At 35.1% G+C, this 25,313-nt stretch overlaps 1 protein-coding gene across 6 annotated transcripts in view; it reads left to right on the plus strand.

Moving 5' to 3' along the window:
• NOL4 (nucleolar protein 4) overlaps positions 1-25,313 on the plus strand; it is a 408,480-nt gene that overhangs the window by 79,735 nt on the left and 303,432 nt on the right. For 3 of the 6 annotated variants that reach the window (XM_061169491.1, XM_061169494.1, XM_061169495.1), the window contains exon 2: positions 13,111-13,260. In XM_061169491.1, coding sequence (XP_061025474.1) covers positions 13,111-13,260 — 150 coding nt within the window. Of the gene's footprint in view, positions 1-13,110; positions 13,265-14,241; positions 14,305-23,305; positions 23,322-25,313 lie in introns of all 6 variants that reach the window. The other 3 variants (XM_061169490.1, XM_061169493.1, XM_061169492.1) reach the window with 2 other exon arrangements.

The following is a 25,313-nucleotide window of genomic DNA, read 5'->3' on the forward strand; positions in this document are numbered from 1 at the left end:
AGTTGTTAAGGACACTATGTCCCCTTTATGAGATCCATCAGGAGACACTCCTGACTGGTCTTTTTTTTTTTTTTTTAAACGTCTTTATTGGAGTATAATTGCTTTACAATGTTGTGTTAGTTTCTGCTATATAACAAAGTGAATCAGCCATATGTATACATATATCCCCATATCCCCTCCCTCTTGTGTCTCCCTCCCACCTTCCCTATCCCACCCCTCTACGTGATCACAAAGCACCGAGCTGATCTCCCTGTGCTATGCAGCTGCTTCCGACTAGCTATCTATTTTACATTTGGTAGTGTATATATGTCAGTGCTACGCTCTCACTTGGTCCCAACTTACCCTTCCCCCTCCCCGTGTCCTCAAGTCCATTCTCTACGTCTGTGTCTTTATTCCTGTCCTGCCCCTAGGTTCATCAGAACCATTTTTTTTTTTTAGATTCCATATATATGTGTTAGCATATGGTATTTGCTTTTCTCTCTCTGACTTACTTCACTCTGTATGACAGACTCTAGGTCCATCCACCTCACTACAGATAGCTCAATTTCATTTCTTTTTATGGCTGAGTAATATTCCATTGTATATATGTGCCACATCTTCTTTATCCATTCATCTGTCAATGGACACTTAGGTTGGTTCCATGTCCACTATTGTAAATAGTGCTGCAGTGAACATTGTGGTACATGACTCTTTTTGAATTATGGTTTTCTCAGGGTATATGCCCAGTAGTGGGATTGCTGGGTCGTATAGTAGTTCTATTTTTAGTTTTTTAAGGAACCTCCATGCTGTTCTCCATAGTGGCTGTATCAATTTACATTCCCACCAACAGTGCAAGAGGGTTCTCTTTTCTCCACACCCTCTCCAGGGTTTATTGTTTGTAGATTTTTTTGATGGTGGCCATTCTGACAGGTGTGAGGTGATACCTCATTATAGTTTTGATGTGATAAACTTTTGACAGAGATCTTACTTACACACCTCACTAGCTAAATTTTCACGTTTACTTCCCAGTGAAACTCTGTTGCAGCTCTTCTGATCAATTTAGAAGCGAAGAATTTTTCTTTCTAGGCTTTAATTCCTTGCCTTGTAATTAGATAAAAAATTCTTGCTTTGTGACCATATGTAACTAACTCACTTACTGCCCTCAGAGTTTTCCTAAAATAAAGTCTTTCTCCACCCCCCACCCCGGGATTGTGACTCAAAAGATAGCCTTCTTATCTCCAAAGGCTTTAAATGATTTGTTTCTTGTTATCATTTTCTTCTTAATATACTCATGCGTTATAGGTTATTGGCCATGAACACTATACATCTTTTGACCTATTAATTTTTTATCATTAAGTTTGCTATGAGTACCAGTATCTCTAAAAGTCATTTTTTATTTGCCTTGCTCTAGGTTCCTGGTACCAAAGTATACAAGGGACTTTACCACTCTTTTAGGTAATGATTGTGACTGTTAATTAATGGAAAATGGAAGAAGATGCATTTGAACTTCTCAGATCAGAGCCAAATACTGAATGATCCACAGTGATGACTAAAAGAGATAGCTCAAATGATTAAATCTCCAGATGAATGCTCAGTTTATATTAAACAAATCAGTTAAGGAGAGATATTTAGCTTTTACCTTTTTGTTGGTTACTACAGACTGTTTAGTAGATGCTAATGAGGTGAAATAATGAAAAAAGCAGGAAACATGCAGCCTAAATGTTAATTGGTTAATCAGAACCTCAAAATTGAAAGTTATTTGTACTTCAAAGACAGCGACAACGGCTGTGAGGGATATGGTGAAAAGTCCCTCCTATAAGACAGTAACTGACAAGGAAAGCTCCTTTTGCCAGTATCTGAACATATGGCAAAGCAATGTTTTTCCAGACTTCTTTGTGCTGTTGGGGATTGGCCTCCTAGTAACTTGGACTTTTGTTTGTGCTGCAGAGAAGATGAATATTCCACATAAATAATTATAATTTATCTTCTCATTGAAGAAACATAAGCTTGGAATTCAATGCTGTTTTCTTGGGTAAATCATCAATTTTAGAAAGAAGTAGAATTAAGTTTTCTCTATTTTTTTGCAAATAACTTGCTGGTACAAAATTAATAAATTTTGTAGAGGTTTGCCTTTCACATGAACATGTATTTTTTAGGCTGAAATACTTCATTTTTCTCTTTATGCTATCTTTACTTTGTACTGTTTTTCCCCTGAAATATTGTTTGTTTAAAATTCTACATGTTATTTTCCTTTTTAAAACACAGTCAGTAACTCAAACCCTTTAGAAGGTGTTAGCTAAAAAATGCCACTGATTCAAAGTTTTTAATTTCATTTTTAAACATACTATATTTCACACATAAGTAGGGTGAATTTCTTCAATCATCAATACATAAAATCAAATTTTCTTATTAGCTGAAGGCTTCTTGTAAATTATTTATCAGATTTTTTTTTTTTTTTTTTTTAATATACGAGCTTGTACTCCGGAGCCCTGCCTTGTATCCTAGCACCGTCTAGTGATTTGAGAAAGTTACTTATATTCTCTGTGCCCAGTGTCCTGTATGTAAACTGGGAATAGCAGCATTGTCAGACCCCAAGAGTAGCTACAAGTGTAAAGGACCATGCGGGCACCACACTAGCCGGGACCAGGGCAAAGCAGCTCTTGTGCTGCTTGTTTCCTCTAACCTCAGCCCCTTGGCTTCTACTTCATCTACCAATTTCTCCCTTTCATTCTACTCTTTACTCCACCCCGCCTATCCCCCCCCCCACCCTTATTTTGGTCTCATTCACTTCTCTGCCTCATTTAAAATCCATTCATTCTTCAACTCACCTTTACATGTAAGCCGTCACCAGCAATGGGTGAATTTTACCTTCTCAAATTTCCTCTTAACTTTGCCTTTCTTTCCCCTCTTGTCACTACGTCCCTTGTTTAATCTGGTTATACTTTACATTTTACTGTTACAGGAGTTGTTTTAGGGCACTGATCTATTTTGGAATTCTCATTGTAAAAAATCCTTGAATGGTTTCCCACTGCATGTAAAGTAATAAATGACTACCGGGTCTGACGTCCGTGAGCCCAGCATTCTCTTCCATCCTCACCTCTAATTCACCCCTCTCCCGATTTCTCAACTTTGGCTGTACGTCAGAATCACCGAGGGAGGTATTTTAAAAACCCATGCCCAGGTGCACCCCTGACCTATTCAATCACATTCTCTGTGGGAGGAATCTAGGTATCAGGCTGTTCTTTAAAGTTCACCAGGAGATCCCAGTGTGTAGCCAAGTTTGGGAACCTGTCTTGGAGCACATTGGCTTTATCATACTCTACTAATTATAGTCTCTTTCAGCATACTTCATCAAAACTTCTAGTGATAGACCACAAGCTCTTTCAGGAAGGGAAATACATCTTACAAGTTGGTTTTTAAAAACAAAAAAAAATCAGCTAAAAAATCAGCTAAAGATCTATCGTAGTATCTTGCAGATAGTAGAGGTAAATTCCTAAGCCTTGCCAATACCTGTATTTCATACTGCCCCACTCCTGGGCTTCCTGATTGCATCTCTCCTGCAGAGCTATATTCCACAGCATCTGGGTGTCCTTATGTAGTTGCGGTAAGCTATGTTTTGCATACCTTTCAGTCTTTGCAGACTGAACCCTCTTCTTTCATCTTTCATCGTTGTGTCTCAGCCTGGGACAACTAATCTGCCAATGGAGAGTGAGCAGGAGTCAACAGAATAGGATAGGAGCAAGGCTAACTCTCAGTTTAGGTGGAGCCTCAAAGGTATTGGTAAAAATTAGGTTAGATTATTTATAGATGTTCTCTGTGAATTCTTGAGTTTAGGACTCAATTCAAATTGAATTTTGGGGATTTAGATTTATTTCACTATCTCTTCTTTTTTCTTTATTATTTTGTTTTATTTGTTGCTTATGAATTGGCAGCCCTTCATACGGCTTTTATTTCTAGATATTTCACTAAAGTTGTTATCTATCACATCAGTTAGTTTATGATAATGATTTTGCCAGTTAGGATATCTGTTTGATAAGAGTTGGACTGAGGGAGAGAAGGTGATAATCATTTTCATTCATTGATTTCTAGGCAGTATATGTGCTTCATTGACCTTAGTTTGAATTCTCTATTATAATTTAAAAGAGAATTATTTCAGTAGATGTTATATTTGATGTGTCAAAAATTGGACTTTTAATTACAATTTTTTTTAATAAATTTATTTTATTTTATTTATTTATTTTTGGCTGTGTTGGGTCTTCGTTGCTGCTCACGGGCTTTCTCTAGTTGCGGCTAGCGGGGGCTACTCTTCATTGCGGTGCGTGGGCTTCTCATTGAGGTGGCTTCTCTTGTTGCGCAGCACAGGGCAGGTGGGCTTCAGTAGTTGTGGCACGCGGGCTCAGTAGTTGTGACTTGCGGGCTCTAGAGCGCAGGCTCAGTAGTTGTGGCGCATAGGCTTAGTTGCTCTGTGGCATGTGGGATCTTCCGGCCCAGGGATCGAACTCATGTCCCCTGCATTGGCAGGCGGATTCTTAACCACTGCGCCAGCAGGGAAGTCCCAAATTACAATTTTTAATTGAGTGGAAAATTCTCATAAATGTTCCTGTTTTGATCTGAATAGTATGCTTGAGTGACATACTAGTGTCAATGTGTATCCATGTCTTGCCATATTACCTCCCAAGCAGATACAGTCTCCTGTGGAGAATGGTAGTCAGGAAGGATTGCAGGAGAGAGATCTATCCCACAATGGTTCTTTTTTCATCAGTTATTCTTCTCTGGCTTTGTAATATAGTTGGAAATGAGGAATTTCAATAGAAGTTGAGTTTGTAGATACTATTCAGGAATAGTATCTTCACAATAGATCCTGTAGGGCCAAGAAGATACATGTGGAACTACATGGTAGTCTTTTAACATGAATGACGTTTTGATTTCATCATAATACTGTTAGCATCTCTAGGCTTGGTGTCTCTCATTTATCAATTTCATATGATTGCCTTAAAATTTTATGTGTATGTGTATCATCTTAACAAATGGCAATCAGTAAGCTAGCAGAAAGTAAGTGAGGGTGACTCATTTTTGAGCTTAACCATTGTTTTCCTTCAATATAATTTTAGTATGTTAATATAATACAATAAGGGCATTAAAAAAATCTTTTTTTAAAGCACAAATTTGTCATCACAGACTCAATTTACAAACTTGATTAGTTTTGCTATTATATTAGCTTTAATATAAAGTTTATCCAAAAGAAGCTGTATTTCTTTTATGGCACCCTGAATTGTCACGTTAGATCAGTTAATTTTTTGTTTTTGTTATCAGAGGCGTTTTTGGTCAGTGGTTAACCACAGGAACTATACTATAAATTATTCATTTAATTCGTTAAATATGTCATTCGCTCATCTTGAATGACATAAAAACAGTGGAATCCTGGAGCTAGGTTGTGTTAGCTCATGGGAGCTAATTGTCTATGTGGAATTTACAATAAAAAGTATTGTATATTTTATTATTATTTATAAGTTACATGCTATACATCTTTTATATCATTAAAATTTACAGTAACCTTATGTATTTATTTTTTATGAGACAGCTGTTAAACACTTACCAATATACAACTATAAGCCTTGGTGATTAAAGCACTTCTATTTGCACTGGATGCTCATGTGTTTGCGGACTGTTTAAATTTGTATTGTATGAGCTCCTCTTCCTGTTTTTTTGCATTCTTAAACTCAAAATCCAAAACTGTTGGAGACCATATACTTAACAGCTTTATTGAGATATAACTCACACACCACACAATCCATTCATTTAAAGTGTACAATTCAATGTTTTTAGCATATTCACAGGATATAAAAATATCACCACCGCCTAATTTTAGAACATTTTTGTCCCTTCTAAAAGACACTTGTACCCATTAGCAGTCTATCCTCATTCTCTCCTCTTCCCAAGTCCTAAGCAACCAAGAATGGACTTGAGGACACGGGGAGGAGGAAGGGTAAGCTGGGACGAAGTGAGAGAGTGGCATGGACATATACACACTACCAAATGTAAAATATATCTATGTAAATTTGACTCTTCTGGATATTTTGTATGAAAGGAGTCATATAATATGTGTTTTTTTTGTGTCTGGCACTTTTACTTATCTTGATATCTTCCAGGTTCTTCTCTGGCATAGCATGAATCAATATTTCATCTCTTTTTATTTCTTTGTATAGTTTTTTTTGTGTGTAAACACACTTTGTTTATATATATTCATCAGTTCAGGGACATTTGAATTGTTTCCACTTTTTTGGCTGTTATGAGTATGCTGCTTTGTTATGTACAATATATTTTATGTGAGTGTATGTTTTCAGTTCTCTTGAATATATACAAATGTTTGGGCTTGCTGAGTCATTTGGTAAGTCTACGTTTGATTTTCCAGGTTACTGCCAAACTTTCCAAAGCAATGGCATTATTTTGCATTCCCATCAGCAATGCATGAGGGTTCTAATTTTTCTATATCCTCACCAATATTTATTATTTTGATTATAACAGCCTCAGTGAATGTGAGGTAGTATCTTATTGAGATTTTGATTTACATTTCCCTAATTACTTATGATGTTGAGCATGTTTTCTTGTGCTTTTTTGCCATTTGAACATCTTCTCTAGAGAAATGTCTTTAAGTCTTTCACCAATTTTTAATTGGGTCATTTTTCTTTCTATTATTGAGTTGCAAGTGTTTTCATGTATTACAGATGAAAGTCTCTTGTTAGACATATGATTTTCAAATATTTTCTCTCATTTTTATGGGCTCTCATTTCACTTTTTTGATTGTATCATTTGCAGCATGAATTAAAAAAACATTTTGGTGTAGTCCAATTTATTAGTTTTTCTATTGTTGCTTTTGCTTTTGGTGTCATAACTGAGCAGGCCTTGCCTTACTAAAGATTAAAAATATTTACTCCTGTTTTCTTGTGAGTTTTAGCTCTTATGTTTAGATATATGATCCATTGTGATTTAATTTTTGTGGTGTGACGTAGGGATTCTACTTCATTCTTTTGCATTGGGTATCCAGTTGTCTCAGCACCACTTGTTGAAAAGACTATTCCTTCCCAGTTGCATTATCTTGACACTCCTGTTGGAAATGAATTGAAAATAAGTGTAAGGATTTATCTCTGGAAGCTCAGTTCTAACCCATTGATCTATATATCTGTTCTCATGCCAGTACCATGCTATGTTTATTGCTTTAGATTTATAGTAGGTTTTGAAATTAAGAAGTGTAAGACCTCCAAATTTCTTCTTTTAAAAGACTATTTTGGTTTTTCTTAATACTTTGCAGTTACATATGAATTGTAACTTGTCAATTTCTGCAAAAAAGCTAGTTAGCTTTTTAATAGCAATTGCATTGAATCTGTAAATTATTTTTTGGAGTATTGCCATCTTAACAATATTAAGCCTTCTGATCCATGAACATAGGATGTCTTTACATTTATTTAGATGATTTTAAATTTCTTATAAACAATGTTTTGCAGCTGTCAATGTTCAAGTTTTGCACTTTTTTGTTAACTATAACTTAGTTAAATCTAAATTAATACCTAGTATTCTGTTCTTTTATATGCCATTATAAATAGAATTATTTTTCCTAATTTATTTTTGGGTTGTTCATTGCTAATGAACAGAAATACAACTGATTTTTGTATATTGATTTTGTATGTTAACTTTGCAAAATTCATTTATGAATTCGAAGTTTTTTTAGTGGATTCCTTAGGCTTTTTTATGTATAAGATTATGTCATCTGCAAAAAGAGATAGTTTTATTCCTCTTTTCCAATCTAGAGGCCTTTTCTTGCCTAATTGCCCTGAATAGAAGCTCAAAATACAGTGTTAAATAGAGTGGCTTGAGCAGACATTCTTGTCTTGCCCCTGTTCTTAGAGGGAAAACATTCAGTCTTTCACCATAAAATAAGATATTTGTTGTGGGGTTTTTAAAGATGTCCTTTATCAGATTGAGGATTCCTTTCTATTCCTAGTTTACTAAGTTTTTGCCAGAAAAGTATGTTCCTTTTGTCAAATATTTTTCTGCATCTGTTGAGGTGATCATATGCTTTTTTCCCTTTACTCTATTAAAATGGTTTATTACATTAATTCGTTTTCTTGAGTTAAACCAACTTGGGATTATCCTACTTGGTTGTGGTATATAATAATAATTACTATATATATGATTGGAATATGTTAGTGTTTTGTTGAAGATTTTTACATCTATATTCATAAAATATATTTGTCTGTAGTTTTTTCCTTGTGATGTATTTAGTTTTGATATAATGGTAATCCTGGCCTCTTAGAGTGATTTCAGAAGTGTTTTCTCATCTATTTTTCTGATGAATTGGCCATAATTCCTTGAATGTTTAGTCCAGTAAAACCCTCTGAACCTGGGCTTTTCTTTGTGAAAGGGTTTTTTCATTACCAATTTTGTATCTTTACTTGTCACAGACCTATTCAGATTTTCTATTTTTTTAGTCAATTTCAGTAATTTACATCTTTCTAGGAATTGTTCATTTTATGTGGTTATTTGATTTGTTAGCATACAGTTGTTTATAATATTTTTAAACCCTTTTTTATTTTTGTCAGGTCAGTAGGGATATTTCTTTTATTACTGATTTTAGTAATTTGAGTCTTCTTCTTTATCTTGGGCAGTAAAGCTAAAGTTTTGTCATTTAAAAAACTTTTTCAAAGACTACTCTTTGGTTTTACTGATCTTGTTCATTGTTTTCTATTCTCTTTTATTTGTTTCTCCTCTTTTTAAATATTTCCCCCTTTTGCTTCATTTTACTTTACTCTTTTTCTACTTACTTAAGGTGGAAAGATAGGAATCTGATTTGAGATTCTTCTTATTTTTTTGGCCATGCAGTTTTATTGAGATATAATTGAAATACAACACTATAAGTTTAAGGTGTACAGCAGAATAATTTGACTTACATACATCATGAGATGATTACCACAATAAGTTTAGTAAACATCAATCATCTCATATAAATACAAAGTAAAAGGAGAAAAATAATTTTTTCCTTGTGATGAAAACTCTTTAACAACTTTCATATATAACATACAGCAGTGTTAATTATATTAGTCATGTTGTATATTATATCCCTAGGACTTATAACTGGAAGTTTGTACCTTTTGACCACTTTAATCCAATTTTCCCTACTCTTACCCTTCTCTTCAAGTAACCACAAATCTGATTTCTTTTTCTATGACTGTTTGCTTTTTGAAGTATAATTGATGTATAACATTCTGTTAGCTCCCGGTGCATATCTAGTGATTCAGTGTTTCTATACATTACAAAATGATCACCACAATAAGACTAGTTAATATGCAAAGATATTACATTGTTATTGACTGTATTTCCCATGCCATACATTTCATCCCTGTGACTCATTTATTTTGTAACTGGAAGTTTATACCTGTTAATTTCGCTCACCTATTTCACTCATCCCCTACGCCCTGTCCCTCTGGCAACCATCTCTTTGTTCTCTGTGTCTGTGACTCTGTTTCTGTTTTGTTATGTTTGTTCACTTGTTTTGTTTTTTAGATTCTACATATAAGTGAAATCATACAGTATTTGTATTTCTCTGAATGATTTCACTTAGCATAATACTCTCTAGGTCATCTGTGTTGTTGCAAATGGCAACATCTAATTCTTTTTTATGGCTAGGTAATATTCCATTATATATATATTCCTGTTTTTCTGCCAGTACCATGCTGTTTTAATCTCTGTAGCTTTGTAGTATAGTGTGAAGTCAGGGAGCCTGATACCTCCAGCTCCATTTTTCTTTCCCAATATTGCTTTGGCTATTTGGGGTCTTTTGTGTTTCCATACAAATTTTAAAATTAATTGTTCTAGTTCTGTGAAAAATGCCATTGGTATTTTAATAGAGATTGCATTGAATCTGTAGATTGCCTTGGTAGTATGGTCATTTTAACAATATTAATTCTTCTAGTCCAAGAACATGGTATCTCTTTCCATCTGTTTGTGTCACCTTTAATTCTTTCATTGGCATCTTATAGTTTTTGGAGTACACGTCTTTTGTCTCCTTAGGTAAGTTTATTCCTCGGTATTTTATTCTTTTTGATGCAACAGTAAATGAGATTGTATATGGTGTTAAAGAACGTTCTTGTTTCATTCTTTTACATGTAGCTGTCCAGTTTTCCCAGCACCACTTATTAAAGAGACTGTCTTTTCTCCACTGTGTATTCTTGCCTCCTTTGAGGTAGAGTAATTGGCCATAAGTGCGTGGGTTTATTTCTGGGCTGTCTGTCCTGTTCCACTGATCTATGCTTCTGTTTTTATGCCAGTGCCATACTGTTTTGACTACTGTAGATTTGTAGTACAGTCTGAAATCAGGGAGTGTTTACTGTTAACCAATAATTGTAAGCCATTTCCAATATATGCTCCCATAGCACAACTTGTACCTTCTGTACTCTGATACATATTATCTGTAGTCAGTTGAATAATGCCTGCCCAAAATTTCAAATCCCAATTCTGGGAATTTGTAAAAGTTACTTTGTTTGGGAAGAGAGTCTTTGTAGATGCAATTAAGTTAAGGATCTTGATAGGAGGAGATTATCCTGGATTATCTGGTCAGGCCCTACATTTCCTCATATAAGATGGGTCCTTGTAAATGAGAGACACAGAGGAGAAACACATCAAAGAGAAGTCAATGTGATATGGCCTCAAGCCATGAATGCCGGCAACCTCCAGAGCCTGGAAAAGACAAAGAATGGATTTTTCCCTAGAGCTTTTAAAGGGAGAGCAGCTCTGTCAACATCTTGATTTTGAACTTCTAGCTTCCAGGACTATGGGAGAATAAATTTGCTTTTTTGTAAGCCACCCATTTTGTGGTAATTTGTTACAGAAGCTACAGGAAATTAATATAGAGCCGTAGCAATGATTTGTTTAATATTTTCTCTACTAGACTGAAAAGCACAAAAACCTGGGTTATCTGTCTCATACACTTTGATAACTTCAGCACCTAGCAGAAGAGGGCTTGACAGTAGTTGGTACTTTTAGGATACGTGTTGAAGGAATGAATTCATAGGCTATGATCCCTACCTCACTCATAGCTTACTAACTGTACAAAATTACTGTATTTTTGGTTATCTGGCAAGGGAACTGAGAGGAAACTCTAAGTTTTATTTCTGAGAGAAAAGAAGACGAAGTTTTGAGGGTAGTTTTGCTAGTCAGTGGACTTAGAATTTGGATTTCCAGCCTAGGAAGAGTGGATGTTTTCTGAGGAGGAGGGGGTAGGCCAGGAGAGCTGGTGGGCGGACATCTGAAATGGTGCTTCCCTGACACTATCCTCTTAGTTTCAACTAATTTCCAGGCTGGTCACTGCTGTGATTCATGCAGCTTCCCTGTCCTCTCACTACAGATTGGTCTTGCATCAAAAGGCAATGAAGGATTATCCATGGAGCCCAGTGTAGAAGAAGAGATGGCTCAAGATGTTAAAGGAGAGAAGTCAGAAAGGTCTGAAACCTAGTGAGGTACCACATGCATCACAGATAATTTGTGAGGGAGCACTTCAAATTTAACAAAGTTGGAACGCCTGGCTGTTTGGCCTTATGTAAAACTTCATGTATATAGTTATTTGCATATCCTGCTTTAGGCACTGCTGCTACTGAGACCTATTGTAAACCAGAAGAAATAAATAAATAAAATAAAAACCAAACTAACAAAAAGCATCAGGTGATTTGCTTTCAGTTTTGCAGTGAGCTCAGTCTGCTAGCACTACTGTTCAAAGAGGCTTTTGCCATTTGACTCATTGACTGCGTAATGATTTCGCTCAGGTTAATCATCTTCTGGTGTTGTATGCCAGCATTTATGAAGCTGTCATGTTACTTCAGGTTATGCCTCAAGGTCTGACTAAGAACATTGTGTGAGAGTGTGTGTGTGTGTGTGTGTGTGTGTGTGTTTGCAAGTAGGAAACCCTTTCATTTCAGAAATGAAAATGCATCTACTGTGTTGTCAGCATTAGACTAAGGGACAGATGGGTTAAAGGTTAAAAATGGGAGCTCTAGAGAATATCTAGGTGTTAACTTTGGATCCTCCACTCAGAAGTAGTGAATTCATTCATGTGGCAGCCATGTAAGATTAAATTTATTTCTTATCTCATTCCAAACTTATTATTTATTCTTCTCAGTCATATACGGAAACTTTTGGCTCTTTGCTGTCTTTCCCACTGCCATGACTTATCCCCTGCTTCAGCTCCCACCCATGTCAAATTCTGTTTCTTGCATGAAGTTGCTTCAGTAAGAGGTGACATCTTTATTCTCTGAACTCCCCTATTACTTGACTTATATTTTTATCATGATCATCAAAATGGCAAAACCCACCATTTATTGACTGTTCACTATATGCCAAACATTGGGTTATATCCTTTACATACATTATTTCATTTAATGATTACAGGTCTGCGAAGTAGGCTCTATTATCCCTATTTTACAGGTGAGAAAAAAAATTTCGAGAGGTTTAAAAGATTTGCACAAAATACACAACTTCTGAGTGGATGATCCAAAGTTCACACCTAGATCATCTCCAGAGCTCACATTTTTAACCTTTAACCCATACTGTCCCTTAGTCTAATACGGATAGCAGAGTAGATTAATTTTCTTTCCTAGATTGTATGATATTAAGGGTAGAGGTTTCATATTATTTCTTTCATTTCTCTAATCACAATGTCCAGTACCCAGGGACACAATAGATATTGATTAGATAAGAAATCAATATCTAGAAGAAATTATTGCAATAAAAAAATTACTGGACCTTAATAATGTATTTCAGAGTAATTTAAGAAAGTTACACTGATGGTTACAAGTAAGTCATTTTAAAATTTAAAAGGTGGCATTAATAGGTAAGCATGATTAACTATGTCAAATATCTTTTTTCATGTTTCTTAAAGTTTTGTATGTAAATAATATATAAAATGATGAGATATTCAATCATAATTTTTTGAACTTTACTATCTAGATGATTTGGATCAGTTTATTAAAATGTTTTTGTCTAATGAACTTTCTGTGTCAACCTTATATATTAAATACATATTTCCATATTTCTTTATTAATCTTGTGCCTTTTTTTTTGTTTTTGGTTTTGGTTTTGTTTCCAGGATGGCGTAGGGGTAGATGAGAAGCTGTCTTTGCGGCGGGTAGCCGTGGTTGAAGATTTCTTTGACATTATCTATTCAATGCATGTGGAAACAGGGCCAAATGGAGAACAAATTCGGAAACATGCTGGACAAAAGAGAACTTACAAAGCAGTAAGTTAAAAAAACAAAAAAAGAAAAGAAAAAGGCATGCATTTTGAAATTTGATATTATATGCTTATTAAAGATGGGTTAAATAGTTATGAGTATTCTATCTTCAACATAAATTAGACTATATCATGGTCACACCCAACATTTAAACTATTATTATTGAATTCTATTTTGGTTGTATGTTCACTAAGTCTATTGCATATATTGCTAGAAACCTGTTTCTAGCATTATCATTTTCTTTTCTTTAAATATGCATAAAATGTGGTAGTCCCAGTGAAATGCCCACAAATGGGAAGATTATTTGTGTTATATATTCAATATATAATATGTATTCAAATCATAATATATAAATTATCTACTGGAACATATGAACTTTTGTACTACCACTATTGTCTTAACAGTCCTTCCCCTTCAAAACATATTAATATGTTCAGGTATTTCTTATTTAATACTTATAGTCACATGAATAAGAAAATTTTATGTGCTTTTCTTATGTTACCTTATGTTAAATACATTTGCCCTGAAGGGTATGCCTTTCTTAATTTTCCAGTATAAGTTATTTAAAAATATGTATTATTTTCATAGGCCTAGTGCCCTTGAACATTTAAAAATGAAAATATACAATGCTTTTATTGTAAATTATCTAGAAAACAGATATAACTAACTGTTAGATATTGAAATATATATTGTCAAAATGGAGTTATATATTATTTCTAAAGTTTTTAATTATACTTACTGTTCGATCTAGACACTTTAATCTAGTTTTTTATTTAATTAAACATTTTATGAAATCATCTTACTATATAATTCATCCTTTCTAGGAAAATTGAACAGTAAATTATTCTTTTCCAATATGAGCAAAGTGTACATCAGAAATACTTTATCAGCAATCAGAATAATATCCTTTTTTAGAATTCTTATTGAACTTTGCTTTTGGCTACCTTTATATTAACTGTTTTCAGCTATATTTATACACAATATCAGTCTGGATCCATTTTTTTTTCAGATACAGAAAAATGTGTGAAATGCTCAAAGTTTCAAATACAGGTACATATGTTTGAAAATTAGCTACTGAGCATAAGAAATAGCTTCTTTTCCATAACTATTTTTTGCTATATCTCCAGGGTCATATTGAATCTTTATAGTTGCATAATAACCCCTAATACATGTTGTATTTATCTCTCCTTCTCTATGGTTTTGTTTCTTGGCTGTTTCCAAATTGCATGGTTTGTGGGCAGGCACTATTGTAAGTTTCCTTACATAACTCTGCCACATAAACTTTCTTTTGACTTACATATCTGAGGAGACATCTTTATCATGACTAATGATAATGACCTAGCTTCTTAAGATACTTTTGTGTAGACTAATGTTACTGAACATACTCATTTTGCTTGCCTCCTAAGCCAGGGTTGTATCTCTGGATACTAATAGGGAAAAAAACTGTATATTGATCTACTAATATCACTAACTGTATACTCTTATGATAATTCATTTTCACAAAATAGCTACCTAAACTTGATAGGACTTTGTAAGGCAGGAATACATAAGTTCAGTTGTATTCAATGAAAACAAACCAACAAAAAACAAGTGGCTTCACTGTCAGGAATAGTGTGGCAGCCAAATCTGTTTAGGTGCCAAAAGCAATTTAAAGTGATTTAATCTTTGAAATCCACTTATTAGAGACCTTTAATTAAAAGAGAAATATGACATAAACCCAAGTCTCTCACCCGGTGTTTTCCTAAATGAAATGTAGAGAATCTGATCCACTGCCATAATGCATGCTAAACACTTCCAATAAATTGGTAAACACATTTCCAACATATATCATTTTGCATTAACATTTTGAAGATGTTTTCTGCATTTTGGGGTAGGGCTGGATACCAACTTTGAATGTATAAATAGTATCTGAAACATCATCCATTCCCTCTTGAGAATGTCCTATTTGAAGATTCTTTTCTTTCCCAAGTTTATTTTTTGTTTCCGCATCTAAAGTACTCTCACCTTTTCCTAATATCATGAAGGTTTCTTCTGGCCTCACCTTCTGCCTTCTGGTATTTCTCAACTGAATCCTAACTAGAAAACATTTCCATTTTATGGAGTAATAATAGATTGTAGAAAAAAAAGAAAAAAAACACTGCTTCATTGCCAGCAAAACTGTGCACATGACGCCACAATGAATTTAAGTCTAATGTTAAAATTAATATAAATGTTCAACTAATGGGGCATAAAACTAAATGCAATTTGAAATGAAATGGTGTAGTGCTATTAGGGCCCTAGACTGTTGGGTCAGAATTTAGTTCTCAATACTAATGCTGGAATTGGCTAGTCACTGGTAGAATTAGCTAGATACCTATTGCAGTTATAATGGTTCCCATTAAGATTAATATTTTTTTCCTACTTCTAACACATTAGCTCATAGAGCATGCATGATTATTGACTTTCTTTTTCTCCCTTATCCTACATGGCCAAGAAACCATACTTATACAACTAATCATTAAAACGTGTCATTTTGTCTTAATAATATTACCAATAGATTTAGCGGTCATTTTATTTACTTTGCCTTTTTTGCAAATCTTTCTATGTTTTCACTCTGCAGGAAATGGTGGTCCTTTAATATTGGATTAACTTTTGAATGCTATTTGTTTTTACCTATCTGCAGTATATCATTCCTTGAAATATCTAGTCGTTATACAACTTAAATTTTGTTGCAATCTGATCTGACTAGAGAAAAAAAATGGAGGGTGTATATTCTGTTACTCATGAGCTCTTTTTAAAAATCCACATAAAATGACACATTTTAGGAATATGTAAAGGCTATCATAAGTAATTTTTTTAGTCATTGTTGAATTCTAGTGTCTTTTAGGTCTTTTCTTCCCCCTTTCATTTGTCCCTGTGTATATATTAACCTTTACTGGTGCACTGAATGTGTTTCCTTCAATATTTTTGGGTTGATTATCTACATTAACAGAGTGGAGAAGTGTGAATCATTCAGATATCACTTATATTTGAACTTAAGTGTATCTTTCTACTGAAAATTGAATGCAAGTGTGCTTAGCAATTTGGAAAGTGACTTCAAAATTAATGTGGTAACATTGTTAAAAAAAATCATGAATGCAGGAAGTTGTCTTCCAGTCCTTAACTTTTCTCAGCTATTGTCTGAATTCTACCTTCAGGGAATATATGACTCTTCTCTAATTGTCTTTTATGTCTTGCATTTCATCACAGGCTAAAGCACAGCTGCCTTTCCAGAAAGGTTTATTCAGTTATGGTCCGATTAAAGATAAAGTTTCAAAACTCTTTCTTGCTACATGTAAAATAAAAGTAACTGGTGGAAATCCAGGAACTAGCAGGGAAAGTCAGTGTTTTCAGTGGAGAGAACAGTCTGCATATATATGTGTATATGTACACACACACACACACACAACTTGTGGTGTGATACAGTAAGTTTACATGTATTACTCACATACATAGCTGCCAATAATTACGTTCATTTAATTCCAAGTGGAGAGCATATGCTACAGCTAAAAGAAAATAGGCTAGAAGCCAGACAAACTCAGTTTCAAATTTCAAATCTAGTACTTCCTATCTGTGTCACTTTTGGCCAATTATTTACTTTTTTTCTCCTCCTGTTTAGAGGGAGATAATGATATGCATGGTGTGGCAAAATAAATGAGTTAATATGCATGAAGTGCTTTCCTTATGGTCAACTTTTGAATAATGTTTTTTCTCCTTTATCCAATCACTAATCATGTTCCAGGTAGAAGGACAAATGGGACAATCAACATAGTTCCAACGTTGCCCTAATTATAATTATGGATGTAATTTCCTCTGCTTGCCCCAATGCCTCCGTGTAGGGAGAGAGAGGAATAGTAATAACTTAGGCATTCTCTTATGTACATCTTATAAATGTCACTATCTCTGGCAGTCCACAGTGTAACTGTTCTCCAAGCTTTGACCGGGCTGAAGGGAAGCATGGAAGAAGCCAGGGTACCTGTGTTTAGGAACTCTCCTGCTGGATGAAGTTTATGAGAATTTCAGTTATTTCATTTGCTTTTACCCAAGTTTCAGTCTTACATTAATTTTAAATTGCTTTTCTGAAAAATTTTAAAACTGGATCTCTTTAAAGAATTTGCTTTCAATATGAATAGAATATTCCTTTCCAGGGACATGCTGTAGAAAAATAATATATTAGGCAGAATGTCTGTATCCCTACTCTGAATGTTAAAAAGGAAAAGTCTTTATGCTAGCAGGTCTACAACTCTTAACCTTAAAACTTCAGTTAGTGTCATTTTATCCTGTTCTGTTTTATTAATATCTATTGGTTCGGTGTCTCTACTGCTAAATGGGGTATTTTAACTTGCACCATTTGGGCTAGTTTGCTATGTCAAAATTCCCAGAATTCTTCTCAACTTAGAATGAGGCCAATGACCAAAATTTGCAGCCATTGTGGTGTGAAAAAAATAACACTAAATTAAAATTCGAGAGTTCCTAGCAATTAATTTACCCTCTTTTTGACTTAGGCCACAGTTTTCACACATATAAAATGAGGGGGCTATATTTCCGTTTTTTTTCCAGCTCTGAAGGAATTACAGCAGTTTTCATGGTGTGTGTGGAGCCATTACTGTGGAAGGGGCACAAGGAAAATAGTAACCAAAGTGAGCAAATAGGTTGGCACAAGAAATGTTCAAACATAGGGAAATGCTTCCTGCTCTTGAAAAAGCAGATTGGCTGATGAGCACAGCAGAGAGATAGAAGATTTTGGCTTCATTATCATCTAGAGAGCTCTCCTATAAATAATAATAATGATAATGGTAATAAACACAAAAAGGATCTGTAGTCATTAGACTTCCTATATCTAGGAGTTTAAAATAGCGATATAAGAAGAAAGGCCATAAAAATGACTCTCAAGTGTCAGCAGATTTTCACTGCTCTCCATTTTTGTTAAAAATTTTGCAGTAATCTGAACCATGTTGTCAACGGACGGCTACTTAAGTTATAATGTGATTTTAAGCTGCAGTGCAACAGATGTGACCACACCTCAAATTTCGTTGTAAACATAAATGATCCTGTGAACATCAGTGTTGCTTGTCTTATAGTCCTATAGTCTGAGACACTGTTGAAATATAGGGGGTTATATCTATTTCTGTGATTAGTACCAGGAACGCCCTGCTCTCTGAATATATTTCCCTTCCCTATCACAATGACTCAAGTTTTACAATTAGAATTTAATTTCTTTGGATTAAAGCATTGACCTATATATCTTTATATGGACTTCAAATATCCTTGGGCAAGAGAAGCTAGAGAATAAATTAGGCTGATAGCAGTCATTGACATTTTGTATGATCATTTTGTAAATGTGTTTGTCTCTCATATCTAGCTGGGTTTAACTCAAGAATAGATAGGAAAGAAATGTGTGACATGCCATACATAGACCTACTGATGTTCCAAGTAGCATAGCATCGTCCTGATTTTTGTGTGAATCCCAGTGTGGCATCATGAGTAATAGCCTTTGGCATGTATCTTATAGAAGTTGAGAATGAGTTGATATTGGCTCATCAATATCTTGAGCTTTGGCTCAAGATGAGCCAAAATATTGGCTATATTCCCCATATTGTACATCCTTGAGCCTGTCTTACAGCCAGTAGTTTGTATCTCCCACTCCTCCGCTACTATATTGCTCCTCCCCCCCGCAACTGGTAACCACTCACTATATCTGTGAGTCTGCTTCTTTTTTGTTATATTCACTAGTTAGTTGTATTTTTTAGATTTCACACATAAGTGATATCATACAACATTTGTCTTTCTCTGTCTGACTTACTTCCCTTAGCATAATGCGCTCCAAGTCCATCCATGTTGCTGCAAATGGCAAAATTTCGTTCTTTTTTTTCTTTATTTATAGCTAGGGTCAAAGTTAAAAAAAATCTTGTAGTCCCTAATGGTGGGGGACCATGTCTGTTTCTCATATTACTGTATAATCACAGCTTAGTAAAAGAACCGTCTCATGGTAGAGTATTCCATAGATACTCGTTGAAGGAAAAAATTTACCTCGTCTCTGTGAAGTCCTTGCCTTTTTGATACCAACTAAGTAGTATAAAGATGTTACTATAAATAGAGATAATGAAATAAGATCAGAGCTGTAGCCCATGGCTGTAAAGACCCTGCACTACACGGCTCATGTTTACCTTGAACAGCACCCTGGATTTCTGCAATTTTGCAGGCTATGAGTAAGGTAACAAAATTATTTAACACAAGTGCTTCCCCCTTGCTTTTCAGGGAAAACTTTGATGCTGCATTAAATTATGCTATCATCTTAGAGGCAGGATATAAACACATCACTTACATTTCCACACATTGGTTTATTTCTTATCAGATGCACACCCATATCCACATATCCCCCCACACACATAATAGGTTTTATAAAGGTGATTCTTGCTAAATATTGAACAGCTATTAAACATGGTACACATAATATTAAACCTACATTTATGTAGGAACAGTCTCATTGTTTTAGATAACTAAAAATATTATTCAGACTAAGAAGTCAGATGTGTAAAATCATCTCAGAAGGAAAAAATAAATCAGTGCCATGAGAATTAGAGTTATTAAATAACAATCTTAAAACAGAAGAATAGTGTTCTGCCATTCATCAAAATTGATTTATTCCTTACATAGGTGTAGTGAGAATTATCACAGGTGAGCAGAGTAACAGTACAAATCCTGTATACTCAGAACATTTCTTTTAGGTAGTAGAGACCGTCAAAAGACATAACTCACCCAAACCAGTTTATCATCAACTAATGTCACAAACCCTGTCATTAATAATTTTCGTATTATTGTGAATAGATATATTCCTTGAAAGGGAATTAACCTTTTGGAGAAACAGCATTAACTCTTCATGTCCAGCCTGATAAGTTGCTACTTCAGTGCACCCTTGTGGTGAAAATGTGCCAATGCAGCTTTTAAAACTACTCGGAAGATTAGTACCTACTAGTGGGTGATTCTTCTTCAGATCCAGAGGTTCCTGGGTACTGTGATGATGTAATAAATAAAATCTCCTGACTTTCTTACAGTATATGCACCTGTATAAATACCTATGTATGTATTTAATTGGGATAAAATATAATAGGAAAGAGGACTAGGACATGGGCTATTGGTGTGAAGTAATAGAAAGAAAATGGTGCCGGCTTTGATGTCAGCTAGACTTGGGTTCAAATCCTGATTAGGTAAGTTCTATATGTGTGATTTGGGCATGTGTTATTTTTAGGGCTGCTTTGAGGCTCATAAATAATGTATGTAAAGGTTTTAACCTAATAATTGCTTCAAACATGATATTATGATAGTGAGGTAAATAGAAATGTGATTTTAAAAAAAATATGGCATTGTTTGTGGGGTAACAGATGCTGTAAACAGATTTTTTTCTATTAACTAGATATTGAGAGGTCTATTTCTTTCTTTGTATCATCTGTGATCCCCAGTGGCCCAAGGATAACACGCACCCATGTCTTCATTCATGACTTTTCCAGAATTGAAAGTGTTATTCACTAACTTCATCTGCTGCAATTTTAGTCAGTTCATCATAAGTAACAAGCGACAAGCCTTTACCTGTTTTTTATGTTTATCTGCTCTACTCCTCATCCTCTCCTCTACCTTCATTTTTCTGGGAATGTCCTCTCCCACATCACAGCCGTATTTGAGCATTGCTCTACTCCTTAACCCTAGCAATCGGAAAGGAGGTGAATCATGAAAGAAACAGATTTTGAGAATTTGGAATTTGGACCAAGAAATTTCTGTCTTGGTGTGTTTTGGTGTGTAGTCTAAAGCAATATTTCTCAATAGGGCTTTGAGACTATAGACTTTGAGGGCTATAGACTTTGGGGTCAGACAGTTGGCATTGCCCCAAGTACTCAGAGCTTTATCCTTAACCCCTGGGGTCTAAGTTGCAGCAACACAAGTCCCAGTTATTCCGTTTTCAAAAGTCACCTTGTCACTGAACACAAGTTCATGTGCCCGACACATGGTGAGGCCAAAGAACCCAAAACGGTGGAGTTTGGAGCAGAGAAAGGTTTATTGGAAGCCCATGCAAGGAGACGGGTAGCTCGTGCCCCAAAACTCCCAAACCCCTGGAAGGGTTTCAGTAAAGCACTTTTAAAGGCAAGGTGAGGGAGGGGTGTGGTTAGTTGTTGCAAACTTCTTGGTGTCGGATTCCTTTGTTCTTGTAGCGGTCCACTTAGGTCAGGTTACAATGTTTCTGCAAACCTCCAACGACACAAATGCTATGCTCTGTTCTGCAACTTTTTATCTCTATATGAATGGACTCTTAAAGGTCAGAGCCTTGAGAATAGGCTATCCTGTATATTTCAGGCTATAGGCAACATTCTTTTACTAAAGGCACAAGGCCAGCATGACCAAGCAACAGAGCACAAAGGTTAACGTAAAAGGAGCAGATCTAATATGGAACCAGATTTGTTCTTCCCTATTGCAACCTCTAGAGCACAGTAAACACCCAAGTTGAGAGACGTTTTCTAAAGGAAACTATGTGGCTAGTTCTTTACTTGGCATCTCAGAAAAATGTTTTCATTATTTGCCAGTTGTGGAGCAGTTGAAGAATCCAGACAACGAATTCTGCATCCATTATCTCATTATTACCATCTCACAGACTCTGCAGTTTTCACAAACATATGAGGGTTGTGAGACTCACTGCACTCCCTAGAAAAGTGAAGCCTAACCTTCTCCATTTTTCTTCCGTTTCTCCTAAGATGGCTAAATCTTGCCTGCTTTAAGTGACTGTGGCAGCAGTATTCTTGGCTACCTGTTTTAAAAGAAGTGCTGTCTTCCCACTGCCTAGCAGGGCTTAGTGAGGGTAACGTTTAACCAAGGAAGCTGCAACAGGAGCCCAGGAGAGCTTGAACATGCCATTGAATTCTAGACCAGAAAGGTTGGATTCAACTTGTTCTCCCCTAAGCCCCAGCAAAAACACTAATATATCACAGAATATACCTTCTTCAGGAAACATCAAGAGAAGGAGTCATTTCCCCACTCTTCCATGTGTGTAATTGTATATTTTAATGTAGCTATTCATGCTGCAAGTAATTGTATAAATATTTGCTTTGCAGAGTCATTTTATTTACATGCAACATTTAAAAATTCTCTTTATTTTACTATTAGGAGTCACGTATGAAGAAAAACTTTTTCAGTGCCCATCTGCTCATTTTTTCATCTAATGTAAGAATTCTCTGTTATGACAATCTGTTCCTTAACAGCCAGTTATTCTAACATAAAAAGAGACACAAAAACATTACCCACAACTTTGGAGACATACCTCCGGATTATTGGACTCTCTTTCTTTTTGATATTGTCACATTTGCTCAGTTGATGACTGTTTTAATAATTGTAAAATACAACTCCAAGTTAAAGATGTTCATCATTATAATGAAGATAAAACAATAGAAGATAAAGTTATTTTCTGCAAAGCAATATAGCTAAATTTGAAGTGTTATCAGCGGAGCAAAAACTATTTCTAATAAAAAGGAATTAGCTATAATTGACTTAAATCACGTTCTATTTCTTGTTTGCCTACACCTCAATGTACTAATGCATGGTGATGTGGTGCCCAGTTCATACGATGTTGCCCTGGAATGCTGTTACCTCTCTCTGTTTTCCTCCTCTAGTTTCTTTTCATCATATAGCAGATTTCTGTGCCTTGGCCCAGGTTCACTGTCTTTGCCTCTTGCCTCGCACTTGCACCATTACCCTATCCCTGGAGGATTCAGACTGCACCTCGTTCACTTTTTATTCCTCTTTCTCTTCATTTGATGCATTTGCCTCAGATTTCCAGCTTGCTTTTAGCTGTCTAAAATTTGACCCGAACTGTCTAATAATAGTCCTGCCTGCTTTAGACCTCCTTTGAATTTGCAGCCTTCATTTTAAACTTGACCACATAACTACCATCTTCTCTCAACACCACAGCAAATATCGTTGGACTGACAGGCTGCATCCCTCTGCTTTAGACCAGTGTTTTTCACATTATGTATCACAACCCATTAGTGAGTTTTCAAGCCAATTTAGTGGGTTGTGATAACTTTAAAAAATGAAATAGAAGAAAATAGAAGTGGTCTGTTTTATTGTTGAAATGTGTATATGTGCTAGCTTATGATATAAAATATATTTCTACCTGTGCTGTTGGTCTAAAAGGTTGGAAAATATTGCTTTCAATGGGCACTGTGATTTCAGATTGCCTGCAGATGCCCAATAATCACTTCCACCTACCCTGCTTCTCTCTTCTTCTCTTGGTATATTCTTAGATCTTCCTGATATATTCTTAGATCTTACTGACATAACAATTTGTTCCAAATTTAAGATTATCTTTGGGCTCTAACCCATATTTTCATTCATCTTAGATAAATGTACCGTATAAGGTTGTCAGATTTAACAAATACAGGATGCCCAGTTATATTTGAATTTCAGATAAATGATAATTTTTAATATAAGTTATTCCCAATATCACACGTTTATCTGGAATTCACACTTAATTGTGTGTGCTGTGTTTTATCTAGGAACCTTAATACTCTTTAAAAAGCAACCCAAGATATTTCAGACTGGGCTAGGCCACCCCCTTCCCCCTTAACTAAATGAAAAAGACAAGAGAAGCTGATGAATGGGTGTGATGATTGAATATATAGAAAGTACTCAGAGAAGAATGAAGGGAAATAGTAGACAGTGATATGAACTGAAAATAGCATGTTGGAATAGGTGATAACAGTACCAGAGTGCAGCAAAACAAGCAATACTTCGGGATTGTTAGGAACCCAACCAAAACGTGAGAATCTGCCACCAGGGGGGCAGTGGCACATTTGGAGCTGAAGTGCAAATCTGGCAGCATCCTAGTTTCAGTATTGGAGATATTGTTAAGGTACAGGAATTCATTTGGTTATTTATCAGATGTTTAGAGGTCAAACAGATGCGATTAAACAGGAAGTCTTTCTGAAATCGTAGTTAGGGTTTGGAAGCAAAAATTGTTGAGGGCCAGAGTAAATGCAAATTTGATCAGGCAGGCCAAATGTCTGGCTTTTTGTGTAATTGATTATTGCTATGAATACACTTTTTAACCTAAGAGTATTTATGCTGAGTCCTGATCAAAGCATTTTTCGGAATCTCTTCAAAATTAACCAAACAATTACCAACAGGTGATTCCAATAATTTGATATAGCCGGGCACATTAGTGGTGTAGAACCATATCTCGCAGTATTCAGGGATAATTATAGTGCTTATGCACTTAATAGATATTTGTTCAGTAAATAAATGTTTAGATGAAAAATGTCTTCATCTTTGTAAGACTGTTTCCATGTGCAACTCCCCAGATTAATAAATTCCTCTGTAGAAGTATAATGATGTTCGCTGCTTACCTTTTCTCATGCATGAAATGGGTAAAAGAGAATCCATATAAATATAAGAGAAAACCATTGGTTGGACTTTTCAGTTTTGTAACACATCTATAAAAATATCTGGGCCAAATGTTATAGTGTTTGTAAAACTTTATATGTATATGATATGTGTGTGTGTATATGTATATGTATTTTTTTTTCCTAATTCCCTCTCTTCAGATGTATTCAAAAATATACAATGTATAAACCAGGTAAAGACAGAGTGGCCCTTGTTGAACTGGAGATAGTGCCCATAAACAAGACTTCCCTTCCTTAGATAGGGGTCTCTCTGGACTATGGTGTCTTTGTGAATCAGGACATATGAGGTCTTTAATAGCGTTTGGATTTATAGGTTCTGTTCAATTACATTTTAATTTTATTAGTTTTTAAAAATAAACTTTCTACAGCTTCGTTATCCAGTTATGTACATTGCAGGTGGTTTGTGATATAATATCACAGTACTAAATATTAAATATCACAATAGCAATATGATAAACAAATGTCATTAGGAGACTATTTCTTTATTCATAATTTCAAGAGTTTCACAAGAGAAAATGTTAAAAATTTGGCCCTGAAGGCAAATTCTTGCATGAGTGTACTGCATGATATTTGGCAAAAAAAAAAAAAAAAAAAAAA

Source organism: Eubalaena glacialis, chromosome 15, assembly GCF_028564815.1.
Source record: "Eubalaena glacialis isolate mEubGla1 chromosome 15, mEubGla1.1.hap2.+ XY, whole genome shotgun sequence".
Lineage (NCBI taxonomy): Eukaryota > Metazoa > Chordata > Mammalia > Artiodactyla > Balaenidae > Eubalaena > Eubalaena glacialis.